Here is a 19718-nt window from a genome sequence, read left to right on the forward strand (position 1 = left end):
GAAGTCCCTGGGTCAGCTGCCCAAAGCAATAATCGAGTCTGTTTCTACTTTAATACAGTGTTCGGAGATATCTGCCTTGAGTACCTTTTCACCATCATGGCATACCGTCGACTAACACTAATGGGAAAAAGCTTGGCAAACCAACCGCAGTCATTGAAGATTGCAACCATTGCCTCCTTTCAGGATGAAACAACCAGATAATATCTTCCAAGGTGAAGAGTGTATATGTCCGGAGACAAACCATCTTTGTAATTATCTCACTAATTTCCTGTAGAATTGATGTGGTGTCTTTCCCATTTTCTCAGTTGTTAGTTAGCTTTCTTAATAACGCAATGACTAACCAACTGTATTCCCAGTATTGTTATTACATTAGATAAACAGGAAAATAAACATATGAAAAATACCTAGGCAGCACAATCACAAACACTGGTGAACGTACTGCTTTTAGCAACATAAGGCCATCACCTTAAATTAATTATTTCACTGTGTGCCAAACCCAGCCTTGTTGACCCATTTTAAAGTTATGTGGATAAAATGGACAGTGTCTGCCTTAGCTGGTGGAGCAGTGCAAAATCTAGTGAAATGAAAAAGAGAAAAAATAATGCACCTCTATGAATGAGAAATGGTACAAACTGACACTAACAAGTACACAACCATGTAACCTTTGAGAGAGTGTACTGTGCAAGACACCTGTCTGCTGGAGGCTAAATAGTTTAAAATGTCACCCCCATTGCCTTCCACCCCTGAACACACTGCATGAACAGCAGCCTTCACCTACCCAAAATCTTCCCCTTCAGAATGGCCAGTAAAACACGGTTTCATAAGAAGGAAAACAAACTTCTGAATCTCAAGTCTAAGCCAGTCAAGTTGTTTAATTACTGATTAGTTAACTAAGGGCCAGATGTAGCAAAGGGGTTTTCCCATTCTGTGTCAATGGGAAAATGTGTTCGTACATATGGCCCTAAAACACTAATAGGTCATACTCCATCCTGTGATTCAGAAGCTTATAAACCACACTGACACTTGATTTAATAAATATTAAAACTGTTAAAAAATCAAGTGACTAATTAAAATGACAAAGTGCATTTATATTATCTAAGTGAATTTTGGATAATTCCTTTAGGGTAATGTCAGTAAACTTGATCACCGTTTTGAGGTAATTAGAACTTGGCCATTTAATATGAAAAGCACTGTAGCAATGCAATTTCTATTACTGTATCTATTTAACTTGGGTTTTAGCAGTTTTTGTCCGGGCATATGAAAGAAATGGATATATGCAATACTTGTGGATCAAGCTTTCTTTGGGTTGCTTTGAATGCATATTCTAAAGTTAGAAGATAAGGAGACATCACCAGACAAGCTATCCTCAAGTTTCAAAGTAGCAATTGCATTTCTAGCGTAAGTTGACAGTGGCGTAGCTACTCTAGAATAATTACCTATTGAGTCCCATAGATTTGTTTTCAGGGTGACATCTGGGATTGCCCAACAAAAGGGGTCTCATTACATTAAGGTCCGAAGAAGTAACTGAAATTCAAGTCTGAATTGTATGTATTAGCTGAATTATGGAAGCTGAAAATTAGATTTTATGGTTGTAGATTGAGCATACTCAAGACAGTCTCACATTTCACAGGAAAGGTGATGTGGCCATACAGAAGTGAGATGACTTTTAACACTTTTAAGACTACTGTCGGAGATTTGAGGTAGTCATATATATGCCTGAATCAATAAATGAGCAAATTAATTTTTGCCTTAAACCTATTCAGATGGAATTTGTGACCTCCTGCATCTCTCTCCATATGTCAAGATTGTTATACCGGGACTTCCAACCAATTAAGCCATCTCCAGTCTGCCAGTTGCGTCTGTGCATGGTACCCTAACAGAACATCACCACTGCTGATGTGTAAGCATTAACTAAAAGACCATTATCAATAGAACAATGTAAATTTGACAGGTTGTGTTGAATGTCAACTGAAGTGTAATCCAACATGATGGTATTGTGAACACGTTGCAGTATGTCTACTGGGAAAGTATTTAGGAAGATAATCCCATGCCTGCAGAATAGAGTCTACAAATCAGGTGTGCAAGCCCCCTGCTTCAAACCTCTGTTATAGAGACACAACACTTCTGGCCTAACCTGATCCTGGCCTATGTTTTGTAATGCAGTGCAATAATAGGGTTCAGCAAGGAATCTGGGATTTCCCTGTCCCTTAGGCTTAACCATGATAAAGATAGACCAACTTAATCGAAAGCAGAACTAATAATTATGAAACAGATAGACAGCTTGCACTTTGTGATGAAAATCGCCTGATGCATTCTCAGCTACAATGCGAAGACATCCAGAGTGTCACAAAGTGGCCTAAAGCCTATTTTGGTGAAGGGGAATCAAATCTTTTTCCGCTACCCAAGTATGAAGATCTAGCAATAACAGTTTTGTGAAGATTTCTGCCTCAGCACCAAGTAAGGCAATCATGTGATTGTTTAAGGTAATCTAATGTTGCCCTTCTTTAGTATTGGGTGTAAAATAGAGCGTTGGCAGGAAGCCAACGATATTTGTGATTCAAGCAATGATTTCAACAGAGGAAATAAGGTAGCATCCCAAAATTGAGGGTCATTCTTGTAAAGTGTGTTTGAAATAGTGTTCAGAATGCAGAGCTTGTATTGCATTTCCAATATCCTCCTCAATAAGATTGTCGGACCCATTGGCAGGCCTAAAATTGAATTATAACTGAGCAGGATCCACAACTAATTTCTCAAAATGCATAGTCCATGAGAAGGCTGATACTATGTTGCCTGAATCTATAGGTCTCAAGCTATTTAAATGGTTAATAAAGTTGTGTAATGTCTTACTATCTCTCACATTAAAAATATGATAAATGCAAAGACTAGCAACAATTTCCCTATTACTTTATTTTCTATCTTCTAGCTATTCTTTAATTGTTGGAATGTGGTAAACTAAGGTTAGCTCAGTTAAAATGTCCTTTGCTTCAGAAAGGACCTTCTAAGGGCTGCCTGTGTCAATTTGTAGAGCATACCAAATTAACCTTTCCTAGGCCTCCAAAGAAACCAATTCTCCAAATTTCAGACACTCTCAAAACAGCTGTGCATCCTATCTATCTTATAGTTGCTAACTTGGGAAAAGTTTGCACTTAAAGAAAGGTATAATCTAAGACTACCTCCCCTGACACTGAGGGATGTGTACAGTTTATGGAAATGCCATGTTTTACTCTCACGTATATGGTCCTTAGACTGAACACTTGTAAAGAGGTGAGTAATGATGAGTTAATCCAGCAAATTCATCTTTCTCAGTAATAAAGGCTAAATTTAAATTGAAACCAAGTCAATATACCATACAATGAAGCAGCAATAGTTACAAGAAATGACCACACCTTTGCAGTAACTTTACATTTTAAAGGAGACTTTCAAATTCACAATTACAACACCTTCCGTTGGTATTCATGGTGTCCATACTTCAATTCCTTAGTAGTGTTCACTATCAATGCCAACACTCTTCACAGAACACCACAGCTAATTTGTCGGATAAATCCTAAGCCCCCATTTTCACAACACTCCTCTTTCACCCTAAAGGGTGCCACTGACTGAGTGAGTGATTGATCTGGAAAATTGTCCAAAGGGATGTCCTTCATTGCAAAACCTAGATGCCTGACCACTAAGAGTACTTGGTGTAGAGCAGTCTTTCTAGAACCACAACATGCATCAATTGAACCCTTGAAGGCACTGACCTTTTCATGAGTCAACCTGGAGACTCCCAACCTGTGGTTAGTCACTTTCTAAGAAGATGTACTTTAATGCTATGCCCTCCATCAAGTACCCCATGATTACCATCCCTTCAATTCGGTAAAATAAACGAAGTCCACCCAGAGCCCTCACTGACTGGCTGTGCCATAAAAAAGAAATTACAATAGTAATGTATAGTGAGCTTCATGCTGGACATCTCAAGGAAAACCCTCCCCAAAAAGAAGCTAGTGTTATTTTCTGCCTCTGCCAAGAAAGAGCTCTTGTCCAGCTAGCGCGTATCTTAAAGTGCTTGATCCAGAGAAATATAACTCACAGGACAAGTGCTCTGGACTAAGGTATAATTTACAGATCTCACTCTGGAAGCAGAGAGATTATTAGACCCCCTGAATTTATGGTTTCCTTCTTGGGAACAGCACCATAAGAGACAAGGCATTAACCTGGAACTTCCTTCCGTTCTCCTTGCATTTGAATTGTCCATAACTCCTGCATGTAGCATGGGAAAACCCACTGCAATGGAACGCCTCCCTGATGCAGTGTAAGGCAACGCAGCGACTTGTGCTGCGTTGCCTTACAACATATCAAAAGGCCATGAAAAGCCACTCAAAGTGGCTTTGCGTGGCCTTGTAGATATGTGCCTGCACTATGCACCACCAGTGCATCACAAAAAGTGATACACCGGTGGTACACAGGGCTTGTAAATAAGCCCCTCAGTATCACACCTGTCCCGAGCTAAAGTATAGCAATCCCCAATCAGGTTGTTGTGCGTTATACATTTAGGTTTATAACTTTGTAATGGGCTCCTCACTTTGTAATGGGTTCCTAAGTGACATCTAAGGCACTGGTTAACACCTGTCATTTAGGTAGACCATTAAAGCCTTTCTGCACAACATGGAAGCTGGTGTGAAAAGCATAGGTGAAGGATGCATCTGCCTGCCAGGTTACATACTGAACTACAAAGCACATCCATGGCCGGCAACATGCTTCACAATTACTGTTAACATAACACCTCATGAGGGATTACAGCCAAATGCCAATGCATTGTTTGAAAATGACATGGCTCACTTGATTGTGTTATAAATATAACCACCATAGTGATCTGTAGGTGGATGGGAGTAGAGCAAGCAAAACTGTTGAAAATTGTGGCTGTAGGAGTGAATTCATAAATCCTAGAATGAGAGAAAAGAAGTGAAATTTGTTGAAACAAATACAATTCTTGAAAAGGGTATGCCTTAAAGATAATCATGTAAATAGGGTAAAGACATCTGGGTCCACAATATCCTTAAATGTGCCTGTCAAGGGTAGATGGTAGATAAAGATAGGCACAGTGGAATTATAGTAGTAAATCTCTTTTTGTCAAACTGAGCAGCAAAACAGAAATTTTTTTAATCAACTCAATTTCCATCCATCAGAACACTACCACGCTGGCCAGACATGAAACCACATGACTGAGCAGTCTCATGTATCCTTCCTGGAGATGAGCATCTTAGGCCCTCTCCTGCTGCTTTTTCTAACATCTCTGGAAGAACTGCTGATATCCACTGCCCCTAGACGACCACCAAGAATTATACAAGCCAGAATGCTAATGCTGCCATTTTGAATTTCTGCTAGATAGGCATATTGCCAGGCGGTGCTGCTCCTTGCATAAAGATGAGAGTCCCAAAAACAATTTCCTTGACTGTCTGACAATGGGAGTCCACTTCCCATTTTGTAATATTGGTCATTGAGGTATTGAAGAGATAATGTTTCAAGAGAGGAATGAGAAAGGGAAGTAGAGGAAGTCATAAGGTGTTTTTTGATGCAAAGTGGAAAATGAGCGCTAAGATCATTTGAATGAGTTGACGGAATATTTGGTGAAAGTGTGGTAAAAGAAGAACGTGGTATGAAGGCAAGTGGATGTTGGAGAGAGGATTTATTAAGGATTGGGTACTGTGGGTTATGCCCACTTAGAAAGGTTCAGTTGAGTGCCAAGGTAGAGACTACAAGAGAACGAGCAAAAACGTTGTTGCGGAGACCAAAGGCAGTGGCGGCTGGCAGCTTTGGGAGGGGGGCGGGCGGGGCACACACACACACACAGACTCATTCTTCCAAGCACAGACACGCACGCACGCTCATCCATTAACAACACTCATTCCATTCAAACATGCACGCATGCACCAAACAATCATTTTACAAGATCCCCGTCACATTCATTATTTCACACACGCACGCACGCACGCACGCACATCCATTAACAACACTCATTCCATTCAAACATGCACGCACGCACCAAACATTCATTTTACAAGATCACACACATTCATTCTTTCACACACACACACGCACGCACATCCATTAACAACACTCATTCCATTCAAACATGCACGCACGCACCAAACATTCATTTTACAAGATCACACACATTCATTCTTTCACACACACACACGCACGCACGCACATCCATTAACAACACTCATAACACTCAAACATGCACGCGCGCACCAAACATTCAATGTAAAACATAACACATATACATACACACACACAAACACTTACCTTTAGCCTCCAGGCCCCAGGAGGGTTGGGACTGCTGCCTTCCCTCATTGGCTGACCTGAGGTCAGCCAATGAGGGAAGGCAGCAGTCCCAGCCTCGTCAGTGGGATGAGGTCAGTGAGACTGCTGACCCCACCCCACTCTGTGACGAAGTGTCACTGATTGATACTCGCCCTGGGCGCTTCAGGGCTTAAACTGAAGCGCCCAGGGAGAGTGTCAATTGGTGACGCTTTCCTCGTCATCCAGGGGAGGGCCTCGAGGCACCTTTGCTGGGCCGAGCAGGTCTCGCCCATAGGAGCTGTGATCTCCTCAGCCCAGCAAAGTTCAGCTCAGGCAGCCAGGAGTCTGCGCAAATCGCGCATGTCTGCTCCTGGCTGCCTGACCTGAACATGAAGGGTGTCTGTCAGGCTGACCTTTGTTCAGCCTGACAGACACTCTTCATGGGGTGGGGGGGCGTGGCCCCTCCGCCCTAAAGGACGGGCCGCCACTGACCAAAGGTGACATTATGACATTAAGAAGTTGAGAAAGTGACAGTCAGTTTGTTTAGTGGAGGTTAGATAGGAAGCAAATAAGCAATGCGTGTTAGAAGAATAAGTTCAGAAGGAGCGCAGGCATCCTGCCAGAGTATCTCATGATAATCAGCATTAAGAATGTCTAATACTACTGGTTATTACAAGTTTATTATATAACACTGTCATTGGAACAACCACTCAACTGCACACACCACAATTCGTGATGTCTAAACGTTTGGATTAGCACAAACCAAATTAAAGGTTTAGCAATGTGCCTAGTAAATATAAAAGAAGGTTTACTACTGCATTCAAAGTACTAAAGTGTATTTTGTTATGGGCACGAACTGCAACAGTAAAAAAATGCATGTGAAAATATATACATTTGTAATCTAAGATGTGTGCTAGAGAGAACCGAGTAACACCGTGGTACATTGAACAACTGGAGAAAAGGGACAGAAAACCAATTAGTCTAAAATGAATGCACATTAAAATTGATGTGGTTCCATTAATAGGTTGACTTTTCAATAGTTGTTCGCATTTCAGTAAACCCTTTAATTTGCTTCTTTAAAATCTTTTAGCACTGCTGGCCACGAGGTTCAAGTCCTGAGTCAAGTACATGCAGATTGCTGTCATTAGTCATTTTAACACGTTTAGTTCTTTTTGCAAGTCAAGGTTGCAATGTAAGGAAGCAGAATAAAGCACCCTTAAGTAGAGGCTCGCTAAATTTAAGTACACTTGAATGATGACATATGAATACAATGAACACAGAATATGGGACCATTTCCAGCCAATGTGTCTCAACGCTAAGTCGAGCTCGTGGAGAAACTTTAGATGGCAATTCTGCACTGTGCAACTCATTTAGTCATTCTTACAACTGCTTACATAATTAGTTTAGGTACAATATGAGTGTTCTGTTATTTTTTTAGCTGACATCAAATCGATTCTCCTTTTGGGCATATGCAGAAAACTGTAAAATGACCATTAAGCACTTGAAATGTGGCCGACTGTCAGTTCTGAAAATCGTGACTGAGTGATGTATTTAAGTTGACAAATTAGCTATGATGTAAATGCCTGAATATATACAGAAAGACACTAGAATGCCTGCTGTAGCATCCTCAAGTACTGAAAAGGTGAACACCACAGTGTGTTACTGACTTCAAACTAACTCATGGACGGAGCTTTCAATAAGCATACTTTAAATACGTCAGAAGGAACAGGCCAGCCTGAACTGCCAGGATAGGTAGGTCCTCCTTGAAATGGAAAAAAAACATCCTGAGACTGGTTTTGGGGTATCACCCCTCATCAGCCTGGCTAGCTTGAATCTAGTGGCACAGTGAGCATGGGATCCTTGTCTGGGCATACCCTTTCCACTGAGGGTGACAAAAGCAAAAAGAACGTAATGAGCAAAAAAAGATGGATTAAACCCAGATCTGTGACTAGGGGTGAATGTTTGCATTGTGTAGTATTCCGTCCATCATCTGTTCTTTTTGCTTTTGTTTCCTTAAGTGGGAAGGGTATGGCCAGACGTGGGTCCGGTGCTCACTGTGCCATTGGATTAAAGCTAGCCTGGCTGTTGAGCATTAAAGGCTTTTATTGAGGAGCATTAAAACATTTGCATTTTTTTTATTTTTATGAGAGCCCTTTGTGCCTAAATTTTAGAGGCATTTGTTAGACTAATTTCTCTACAAATGTATTACAATTCAATTGATTGCTACTGAAAAACATTTGGAAGAGATATATGTGCATAACGGTAGATTAGATAGTTTGATGCTAGCCGTCCATGAACCCACATTAATAACATTTAGCACCGTCGAGATGGAAGCATCTTTAAGTATTTTGCTTCTAAATCAAGATTTCAAATCTTAGTTGTCTTTTAAGCAAAAACACTATGGAAGATCATATTGACATGGGTATGAGAGACTGTTTCACAAAATATGTATTTCCATCTTTACATAAGCATTCCATGTGCTAGTTGGCATTCCCTTTTACTAGCAAGCGTTGATTTTGTTGAGTGTTGGAACAGAAAGTCTGCCTAAACCAATATGGCATACTGTCATGTGGAAGATTTGTTCATATAATATCTTGTCCTAGGGGAATTCTTGGGTACTCTATATTTAGGTTTGCTGCCTCTCATATGCTGGAAACTCCCATTCATTCTTACCTGTAAACGATGACCCTTACTCAAACATGATGAAAGGGATTGATATATTCTTAGTGACTGTATTTTTTAGAATGCTACAGAAAAAAAGAGAACATTTTCTTATGCTGAGAAAGGAGATTTTTTTCTTATCAATCAACCCTGATAGAAGCCATGGAAGAAATTCACGCTTGGATAGTTATCGAGGGCGGGCTGCCTCACACTGGTCCCTCACTGCGCATGGGATGGGCAGGCATGAGCAGTGGCTGATGCTCTGTCACAGTCTTTGAAGAAGTGTAAGGGACAAGCCCTGAGGCAAGGAGCATTTCCGGAGATCTTCACCTCCTGTTTGTCATTCCAATCGTACAAGGAAGCTGAAATGCAGCCGTGAACACTGCTTCTAACCATGCTCTTACCAGGAAGTGCCCCACTCTCCTCTACTCCAAATACACATGGAGGGTAGTATTCTTCTCTCTCACGCACGCACGCACCCACTCACGTACACATCACCCTTCCCAATAATGCACTGCAGGCGGCACTAACACTACAATACATATATAACTTAATTAAAAACATAGAACCAAGCCGGCAACTGTACCATGTTCTCGGAGGGCGTTTAAATCCCAATGACTGTCTCATCTGTGACAGTCAGGGATAAAACATAATCATGAAAACCATAGTTGTTTTCAAATTTGTTTTGTTTCTGGGGCTTCTCAGTGGGAAATTCAGCATGCTTTGTTTGCATAGTCCAGTCTATTTCTTTAATTGGTGCCACTGTGTCAGATATTGACTATCAGATTACACTTTATTTATGGAAGATTCCAATAGTGAACATTTTGGGGATATTTAAATAGCATGATCTGTAGTAAGTATCGTTCGAATACGTCAGTGTGGCTATATGTAAAATATGATGCACAAAAGCATGTGGAAAATAGTCTTTTTCTCTCGCAAACGGAAAGCACAGCGTGATGACACTCTCCTCCAGTGGACTTGGTGGATGGAAAGAAGCCACGCAGCAAACTAGGTGCTGGTAAAACCACAGAGAGAGTCCTTTTGGTTGTTTGCTGTTTGCACTTAAATAGAACACCTCTACTATGGGAAGGTTGGTGAATTGAAATCTTCAGTCCTAAAGAAGCGTAGTTCAGTAGCTGGATCTTATGAGATGGTGGAGGCCATGCAACTAACAATATCATTGATTATTTAGGTCCCGCATTTTGTCGGATATTATTCACTTTCTTAGTACAGTATGCATACCTACAAATATCTCAGGAACTGTGGATCTTTATGCTTCTCATCTGTGAGTGCCCGTTTTTAACTCACTCCCATTTTTCATTTTGCTTAATGTCTCGCTTTTTTCACTGATGTTAAGAATATTTTTTGTTTATTTTTAGCCTGATGTCAAGTTTATTTTTTTTCTGCCAGGACTGATCTGCGCAAAGATGAGCCTTCTATGAAGAAAGACAAGTTAATAGAGAAAAATCCCTAAATCAATATGACCTCTGCCACTGGGTTAGGAGCAAGGGTCCCAATTATTTTTGTTCGACTTGCATGATGGCAGTTCATCAGTCTGGCATTTGTAAGGATTGTGCACTGCTGTCACCAAAGATCATTAAAATGGCTGGCATGCAACTCTAAGCAAAAATTAAAGGTAAGAAGGATGTTTCACTGATTGGTTCTTCTCTTCAGGTTCCGCTGATTGGTGATGGTGATAAGGCTAAGGATGAGGGTGAGATCTCTGACTTAGAGAACAAGAGATATTCCCATGAATCGTGTAGTGGATGTAGGCAGATCCAAAAACAGAGAAGGCTACACATAGGTTGTCTCCCAACCCATTTTCAACCACAGGAAAAATAATTTTGGCATGTAAGGACCCTTTTGTCACTGTGTTGCATAGATGAAGGAACTGAGAACAAATGGTAACATCGGCTTTGCTTGACATTTGGCTGTCTTTGCTGATGAAATGGATTTGTTATCAGGCAGGAAAGAGTTAAAGAAGTACAGGGCCTTAAAGCAACTATAAAACCAGTGTAAGAGACCTCCTAAGATGAGCACCTATCCAGTCCTCTGCTCTTCTATTGCCTCTTACATACTTCATGGTTGCTGTAGAGCAGAGATTGCTCTGTCCTTTCAGATTCCTTGTACACAGTAATGGCTTGTCTGTGGTTTTTGCATAAGCCTGCACCCACTTTCCTTGATCTCACTTAAGGACAGGAAAAGCAGTGCTTAATCGCAAACGACAAATACAAATGAGATAAACTGCATAGCAAAAGGGAGCTTTGCAGTGTGGTGGCATGTGAAAGAACCAAACACAAAGAAGGAAGGTAAATCAAAAAGCAACATGAACAGTGGCTATGAGAGAGAGGTAAGCACCAGAGGACAAGCTATCCATCATAGCGAAGAAAAAGAAAATGCAAGAAAGAGAAACCAGAATGCTGACAAACACATACAGACATCTCTACAAGTTACACATCTCCATAAATTAAACAAGGATACACATTGACAGAGGAAATGAGAGAACATGTTATACACATTGAAAAATAAACTTATACAACAAAAGGAGGTTTAAACAAGCAATAACAGAGCCAACACAGTGAAAAATATAAATGAGTGAGAAAAATACCTTCAGCTCACATCTTTAACTGCATACAATATATATATATAAAAGTTGCATTTTATGTTTTTGAATAAAATATAACTTTTTGGGAATATTAATGTTACTGTTTACTTTCAAATGTTAGAATAACTCAAAAATGTAATATAGGGCCCTGAATCCCTCCTCAGGTCTGTTATTTTTTTTAAATGTGTATTTATTCCATTTTAAGTGTAAAATACACAATGATTCAACAGAACAAGCACAAGCATGGCATTTGTATCACAATTTGTATCGCAAAGGTGGCATTGGCTCTAGCCCTGCATTGGTTCTAGCCCTCCTCTCCCTTCTACCCCAATTCCTGCACCATATATATAGTTGTACTCCCCTAGGACACACTGCAAAACAACCACTATATCTCTACACCTCTCTATCCCCTAGGCACTATATTCGGTTATCCTCTTGATAGGCATATCTAGGGGCACTATTCAGGGGTGTATTATCAGAGCTCGCTCTCCCGCTGTCTGATGGTCCCCTCCCATTATGTGTGCTAGATGAGTCAGCAAAAGGTGAATTGTCCCTGGGCTTTGTCAATTTCTGTAAGAGTTCCCCTCCCTGGTGATACAATCCCCTCCCAGCCTGTCACCTGGGGGGCACCGCTTTCATACGCCCTTCCTCAGCAAGAGCTCATTCTTCCACATCTCAACACCAGGAAGATAAGCTCAAAGTTGATGAACTTTTATGTTTAGATATATTTCTGGATACACTGCAAATGGAAATGAATTTCTATTGGCAAACAAATGAATCAAGCTCAAAAGGTTTATCTTTTTTTTTATCAACCTAGTAACATTTATTTTTCAGATGTTCTAGATTTAAGCAAGCAAAAGATTTGAACCTCTGTGCTAACAAAGTAAATAGAGGAACTACATGAGTTATTTTTAGCTGATGTGCCCATTCACTTTCGTTTTTGGATTTCACATTTATTTGTCATATTTGAGGGCTTATAAGTTTCGAGAACCTTTACTTTTTATTCCTTTGTATCTCTATATTATCGAATTGGATAAGATATGCCCATTAACAGTTACATAGATGTCAAGCTTTTGTATTACAAACACTATACATAGGATAGGTACAGCCATTAAAAGAGAAAATGTTGGATGAGGTCGATACCTTTAAGGACAGAGAGGAATTCTGACTGCACAGGGAATTTAGACAATGAAAATGATTTTACAGAATTTCTATGTGCAAAATGCAGTTTTATGTATCTTATAAATGTTATATGATTTAAGAATATTTAGAATAGTAAAAAGTGGGAATTGCCATTTTCTAGTATGTAATGACAATAACCTTCGCGAGAACTGTCTCACTTCACTTAAATCATTTAGTTTTAACAGATTATTCTTTAAAGGCGTTCTACTTGGCGATCTGCAAATAAGATACACTTAAACTCCAATATTCACTTTAGATCTCATAAGAGGTTTTCTAATGCACATTGAATAAAATAATCTCCATGTGATTATTCGATTTCAGGTTCGTATTCGGAATCTTTCAACATTCTCTGAAGGCTCTTTGAATCAGAATGCCTTTAAAAAAAAAGTTATCTTCTGAATAAGGAGTGCCCAACATAGGTCCATAAGTGGCAGGATGCATTAACTTGTTTCCTGATATCCACTTAATTTACATTGGTATACAATGATTATAGAAGGGACTCATTTACGTAGTCAGAGGTTATATTAAAAGCTGTCATTAGTCCAGCCCTTCTTTCACCTCGGCTGGACATTCCTGTTTTAATCACTATTTTTTCTCAGCATTAGACCTAGTGGAGAGGCAAGTGAGCCGAATTGTGTCTGTCCCTTATCTAGATTACACTGGAATCAAGTTGTGTTTTTAATACGCTGTCAGATGTTCATTTAAGCCAGGAAATAACTGTGTGTGTCTTAAGCACATAATATCACTGCTGACATTGAATTTCGGAGGCGAAAGAGAGGACAGGTTGTGTATTTGTAATCATCTGATTGGAACCCTGTGAAGTTATCAATAGTTACTATTCACTCTTGGATAACAATCTTGTGATTCGGGCTCAATGTGTTTTAAAAGGCTTTTAAAGTTGACAACATTATGCCCTTTGTCATGTCTATAATGCAATCTGAATACAAATAGAACAAGCACTGACAAAGCCAATAGGTCTTGCTTTGGCTGGTGACCTTTTGGTTTTGCTAATGCATTCACAATCAGTTAGACCAGTGGCTGAAGTGGGCTGACACTGTACCTCATATTTTATGCTGTGATAGGCAAAATCGAAATGTGAATGACACTGCTGATGTGATATGAACTGTGTCTGAAAGCCATTCACGCTTGTATAATAAATATATATTAATTATTAAAAACAAAAGCTCTTGGTTACTTCCAAACATAAAAAAGTAATGGTTACTAACATTCATTACATTAATCTCATACATATTTGAATACTTGGTGCAATCCTCATACCATACCTCACCACCAACATTTCTAGTTACTTAAATAACATTTTACTTGCATTCACAATCTAATCAAACTGGGTCAAAGATCTCATCACATCTTGATGACACTAAGCTCACCCCAACAACAGTGATGAAAGCTCTAAAACTATTTTACTTCTCTCCCTCTATGGTCAGGATGAGTCTCATAACAAATTGCTTACCCCACTCATTTCTACTGTGCTTCACACTGCATTTCTCCTCATGTTGCCCTAACAAGTTTTGGAAAAGTCAATAGGTTTGGTTTGCACTTTGTGACCTGGCTGAAACATGAAAACTGGTTGCACTCTGTTAGTATTTTTTCTATTCTGTTAGTATTTTTTCTATTTTTTACGTTGCGCCATCTTGGAGGGAGGCTTTGAACAAGACTATTGTAGTCCAGTGTGTACGACCATAGAGGCCATTAGGTCTATCTAGAAGCAGCTGCGATGTGGCGGGAAACATTGCTGGTTTACGGAAAACAACATCACGCTCCACAACCTAAGATATGCATATTCCCAACTCTCATCACATCTCTGGAACAAGATCAGTGAAATTAACATTGCTGCATCTAATCTGGCAACTCCAAATATAATCAAGGAACCAACATGCCAGGTGTCCCATATTGAAGTAGCTTAATCAAATGTAAGATCACGCCTTAAACACAAGGCTGAAACCTCATCCTGTTGAACGACACTCAGCTTGATGTGTTCTGAATGACTGAAACATGGTTGCAAGAGGTATCTAGACCAGATATATTGCACTCTCTACGGGATTTGCTGTGTTACATTTTAATGGACTCCAGCTTGTAGGAGGTGGACTCGCAATAGTATTCAAGTTAGACTTGAATATGGCCATTGTCCTAAAACTTAGTCGTAGTTTGGAAGAAATATTGACTTGCCATTTGGTAGTACCAGCAACCTACACTGCTTGCGTTTTACTTGTCCGCTGACCTTCTCCCGCTCTGGTCTATTTTGGGAAAATGTAGCATAAGTCATTGCCTGTATCTCCATTAACTTCACAATGACCCTTCTTAATTTCATCTTGGATTTTGGGCTTTTACAGGAATTTACGAAGGTCACACATCAAAAGAAGCACATTATCAACCTTCTTTTTAGCCTAGATACCCTCACTGAAGTTACATCCAGTACACCAATGGTTGGGATCCATCATTTCCCTGATCCAGTTTACACAAATAACTCACTTTTTGGTCCTGATCCTGCAGACCAGCCCCTCCAAATCACGTCCTTTAATCAAAATCAACATAGAGAAGCTAGTCAAAGTCTAAAACGAGTCTGGGCTCTGACTCTGTGAACTGCTAATCAGAAGGGGCTCTTAACAACACTCTACAACTCCCTAAACACCACACTTGAACATGCACTGCACACATTCTAATAATCATATGTCTTCCTCCAGACTAGACAACTGGTGATTTACTATCCATTTGAGGCAGAGAGACTCCAGGCATTGAAGGCTGAGTGGAATTGGCGCGTGTCCTACTCTCCGATATGCTTCAAGCTTATAAACCAACGCCGAGACACTATATGAACAGGTTGCACCAGGTCAAAGCCAGTTATTATTACCAGTAGAAAACATATTGCAGAGGGAGCCAAATCTACTAGTAACTTGCTATATCTTCACAGTGTTTTTTCCGAAGTTTATCTTCAAGGCAATTGACTTGAAAGCAGAAGTAGAAAGGTTACCTTGCATTTTAAATTGGTTAATTATTACTGTTCCTTCCTCTTTCACAGCCGGTGTGTCCTTGCATCGTAACAAGTTTGAAAACATTGAAAACAATTGATATGAGTAGTCATGGCTAATGTTGATTTACTCAGTCGGTGCTTTTTAATATCTGTTTTGGTTTCTAAATAGTAGAAATCGATACCTTTTTTAAATCAGTTTTCATTTAGTATGTTGTTTCTTTTGCAAGACTCGAACAGGATTTACAGTGACATTTCTTTTTTTTTCTTCCCAGTTCATGAGCTCCCTCAAAGCAAGATCTCAGCAGCAGCCCAGGCCGGCAGCCATTTGCAGTGCCTCTCCCTCCACTGTACAGATGACATCGGCGAATCAAAGGGCCGGACGCCAGTGCCAACGTGGAGATCCCTGCATTCAGATATCTCCAACCGATTTGGAACTTTTGTGGCTGCCCTTACTTGAAGAAAACTCATATTTTCATGTATTTTTCATAAAAGAAACAAAATTTCTAAAGGGCCATCAATGTTAGGAGGACAATTTTTTTTAGGTTGGTAACTGCTTATTAGCAAATGAACTGGGAAGGGTTAATTTATGACAAACCTCATTCACTTAATCTTCTTCCACAATATGTTACCAGTGTTAAACCTGTTAAAGTTAACCAATATTTGTTATTTTTACATGTAGAGAACACGCTTTGCTGTTATTCTGCAAGCCTGGTATACATTTGAGTGTGCTGGAACGGGGCTTTAATTTTTAACATCATGATGTATGTTCAAACAGTATTTGTCATAATAAGACAAAATAGTTTTTTTTTGCTTTGCTTAGTACCCAAAACATGCTAGTCTGGAAGAACTTCACAAAGCCCTACACCAGGCAAACAATTAGCACTGTGTGCTAAATTTAGCTATTTCCCACCCAAAGCTAGTCTTTTCCTTTGAATGATTTTGCAGCCTTCGGATCTGTTTTTATAGGTGAGGTGTCCAAAAGCTCTCAAATTTTACTTTCTATACCTAGTCGACTTCACTTTTGTGATGAAATAACAAGGTATGTATGAAAAAGAAAACGATCAGCAACTCCCTCTTTGTGAATGCTGGTTTCGGTCCAAAATATGTGTGCATATTCTTTAGAGAAAATAAATTGTCCTTTCTTTTTTCCAGTTTAATGTCTGTATTATAAGTTCAACGGCGATACAGCAGCGATGACATGATACATAGGAATACAGGTTCTGCACGTGTAATGACTCCTGAGCAGTGGCTAGCATGGGCAAACACCACTAGTAAGGTTGCAGTAGTAGTTCCCTGTTACAACACAGGAGTACAATTCGCAGTTGTCTCCTAGGAAGCATTAGTGGAAAAAAATTAAAGTTTGTAATAATGGGTTCTGGTTAAATGCTGGATTAAAACAGATCACAGCAAGACATGCACACCGGTTTTTTGAGGCATTGTACCCCACTCTGTTTTTTTTTTTTTGTATGCAAATAACATGCTCAGCCATGATATAGCAAATGATTTACAAATACAAAGACTTGGGCCCTCATTTACTTGCGGTGGCGGTCGGACCACTGCCAATGCGGCGGTCCGACAGCCACATTATGACCGTGGTGAAAGTGCCACGGTCCAATCGCCGGCATTGCCACTTTTTTCACCAGCCGACGGCCTGGTGGTGCTTATGGTCATAATCCACCAGGGCAGCACTGTGAGCAGCGCTGCCCTGGGGATTACAGCTTCCGTGCCTGCCAGGTTTTGCATGGCAGTTCTACCGCCATGCAAAGTCTGGCAGGGACAGAGTGCCGGGGCCTAATTGGGGCCCCTGCAGTGCCCATGGACCCGACGCACCGCAACATTGCCATGGCTCTATTACGAGCCGGGTCAATGTTTGGGTAGTTTCCCGACAGGCTAGCTCATAACTCATAATAGGGCCAGCAGGTAGAAAACGTTATTGGCGGTTTTCTGACCTAACGAGTTCAAACATGGAGTAAGGCCCCTAATGTTTAAAGGCTCCACTCCTTTTTCAAACTGCCTCCTTTAATTGGCTCGGAAAAAAATGAGTCCTTTGAAATTCGTTGTTTTTACATTTTGCCTCTAACCCTTGGTAAAAAAAAAAAAAAAAAGCTGGACATTACTATCTACTCTTGATTTTCTGGGAATAAAATGATAGAAAATAATAATGTGCTTTGTTTAAAAAATGATAATTAAGATAATGAACAGGGTATTGTTCTCAAGACTCCTTTCAAGATCGGTTGTGGAGTAAAAAGAAAAATGCAGCAAAACAAGATCCATTAAAGACTAGGACTTGTATTGTATGATGTGTATTAGCATTTTCAAAACCAACCATAAGTATTGATTTACAGTGTGCCACTATACCTCATATAACAAATGCCCTTTTGATGTGGCATTTAAGTATATAAAAATGGATCTTCAGTTCTTTCTTCTGTGCATGAATTAGACAGATATGTACTACAATTTCTGACACATTAGGATCTTATGACTGCGGATTCATGCATAGTAGCAACTTTCTTAGAGGCTAGCCCTGTATCAGTAGCAGCAGCACTGGTAGCTGCACCAAATGTATTTTACTTTGCAAAGCGCTTCTGCAACAAGGGAAACCATTTTCTCAGAATCTACACATTTAGTCAGATTAATAGTTGTAATTGACATAGTATTGGAATTCCCTTTAATTCCAATGAAATCTCAAAACTCCTTGGTGAACTTCTTATAGGAATATAATGAAAGCTTGATGCATTGGTGGATGCCTACATGTTATCATAGAGCTAGAGTAAACCACTTCACCCACTGACGTGTGCTATTCAGGGGTCAGAATTGAACGACTTTTCGGTAGAGATATGTGCATGGGGCCATCGTTTGTAAAATACTAAGAGCAGGGACACTGCTTTCAAGCAGGCTTATTGTTTCCATGCCAGCACAAGACCATAAACGTAGAAAGAAAGTTTGTCTCCTCAATTGATAGTCATTGTAGCCATTTTCAATTATTTATAAATATTTTAATAATGCTAAAGCTGTGACAGTCATTTCATTAAAAATATCCACAGGAGTTCAGAATTTATTTCTGCTTGTAAAAATGATGTTTTACATTTTAGTTTGGTGGTGAGGAAAACATGGATCCTTTTCGGCCTGGGAAATGGTGATAACACACATTTTCTCAAGGGTATTGTGGTTAAAACAATGTTATATTTAGACAAAACTAAGAAAACCAGAATTTTTATTTGTATCATGTTTCACGAAAAACGACGCATTGAAATGTACTTTTTGAAAAATACAGTATGAAAAACACTGGTAACCAGTACTGCAAAGAAAAGTATTCTACAGTTGTTCTTGCACATGTAAAATATGGAAAGTTCAGCCTGCTGTGTGTTCGGCAACCCTGTAATCTTTCTTTTCTTTTTTTACTCTTGTTATTTTTTCTTAAATGCTTGGTTGAAAGACTGTGACAACCTATAAAATCGAGTGTTATTTTTTTCCTTTTTTAAATATGTAAAGTGCAGTCTTCTGTATTCATGCATAATGTATATATCTGTATATGTTTTACTGAACAACTAAATAACAATAAATATGATGTTAATGGTGACTTTTGTACATGCATGGCTGTTGTATATTTTATATAAATTTCCAGTCAGTGTAGTATTTCTTTTTAGGCCATTTTTCAGTAAATGCACACAGTTACGGCTGGGAGACATATATTTCTGGTTACAAAACAAGAGAATACACCTGCTCCAAATTCATTTAAAACAAATAGGAATTTGTTTCGTAACGTTTCGTAATATAAAATGCATTTTAATACATATTCATATGTAGAACAAACTAATGACTAACCCCAGCATCCGCGTAAGGAGTTGTCAGAGGTTTTCCTTTTCTTTAAAATGATACTTGCACTACATCTTACAACAAATACATCCTTAAACAAGGATATAATACTCCACATTTTTAAAAAAATTGGCATTTCACATGTTTTATTCTTTAAATGGTGCTAAATATTATCACAAG

At 39.4% G+C, this 19718-nt stretch overlaps 1 protein-coding gene across 1 annotated transcript in view; it reads left to right on the forward strand.

Annotated features, from left to right (window-relative positions):
• Positions 1 to 19335, forward strand: part of MN1 (MN1 proto-oncogene, transcriptional regulator) — a 57562-nt gene extending 38227 nt beyond the window's left edge. Inside the window, exon 2 of the mRNA XM_069214681.1 lies at positions 15995 to 19335. Within this exon, the coding sequence (XP_069070782.1) occupies positions 15995 to 16179 (185 nt within the window). The 3' untranslated portion in view covers positions 16180 to 19335. The remainder of the gene's footprint in view (positions 1 to 15994) is intronic.
• The last annotated feature ends 383 nt before the right edge of the window (positions 19336 to 19718 follow it).

Source organism: Pleurodeles waltl, chromosome 11 (genome assembly GCF_031143425.1).
Source record: "Pleurodeles waltl isolate 20211129_DDA chromosome 11, aPleWal1.hap1.20221129, whole genome shotgun sequence".
Lineage (NCBI taxonomy): Eukaryota > Metazoa > Chordata > Amphibia > Caudata > Salamandridae > Pleurodeles > Pleurodeles waltl.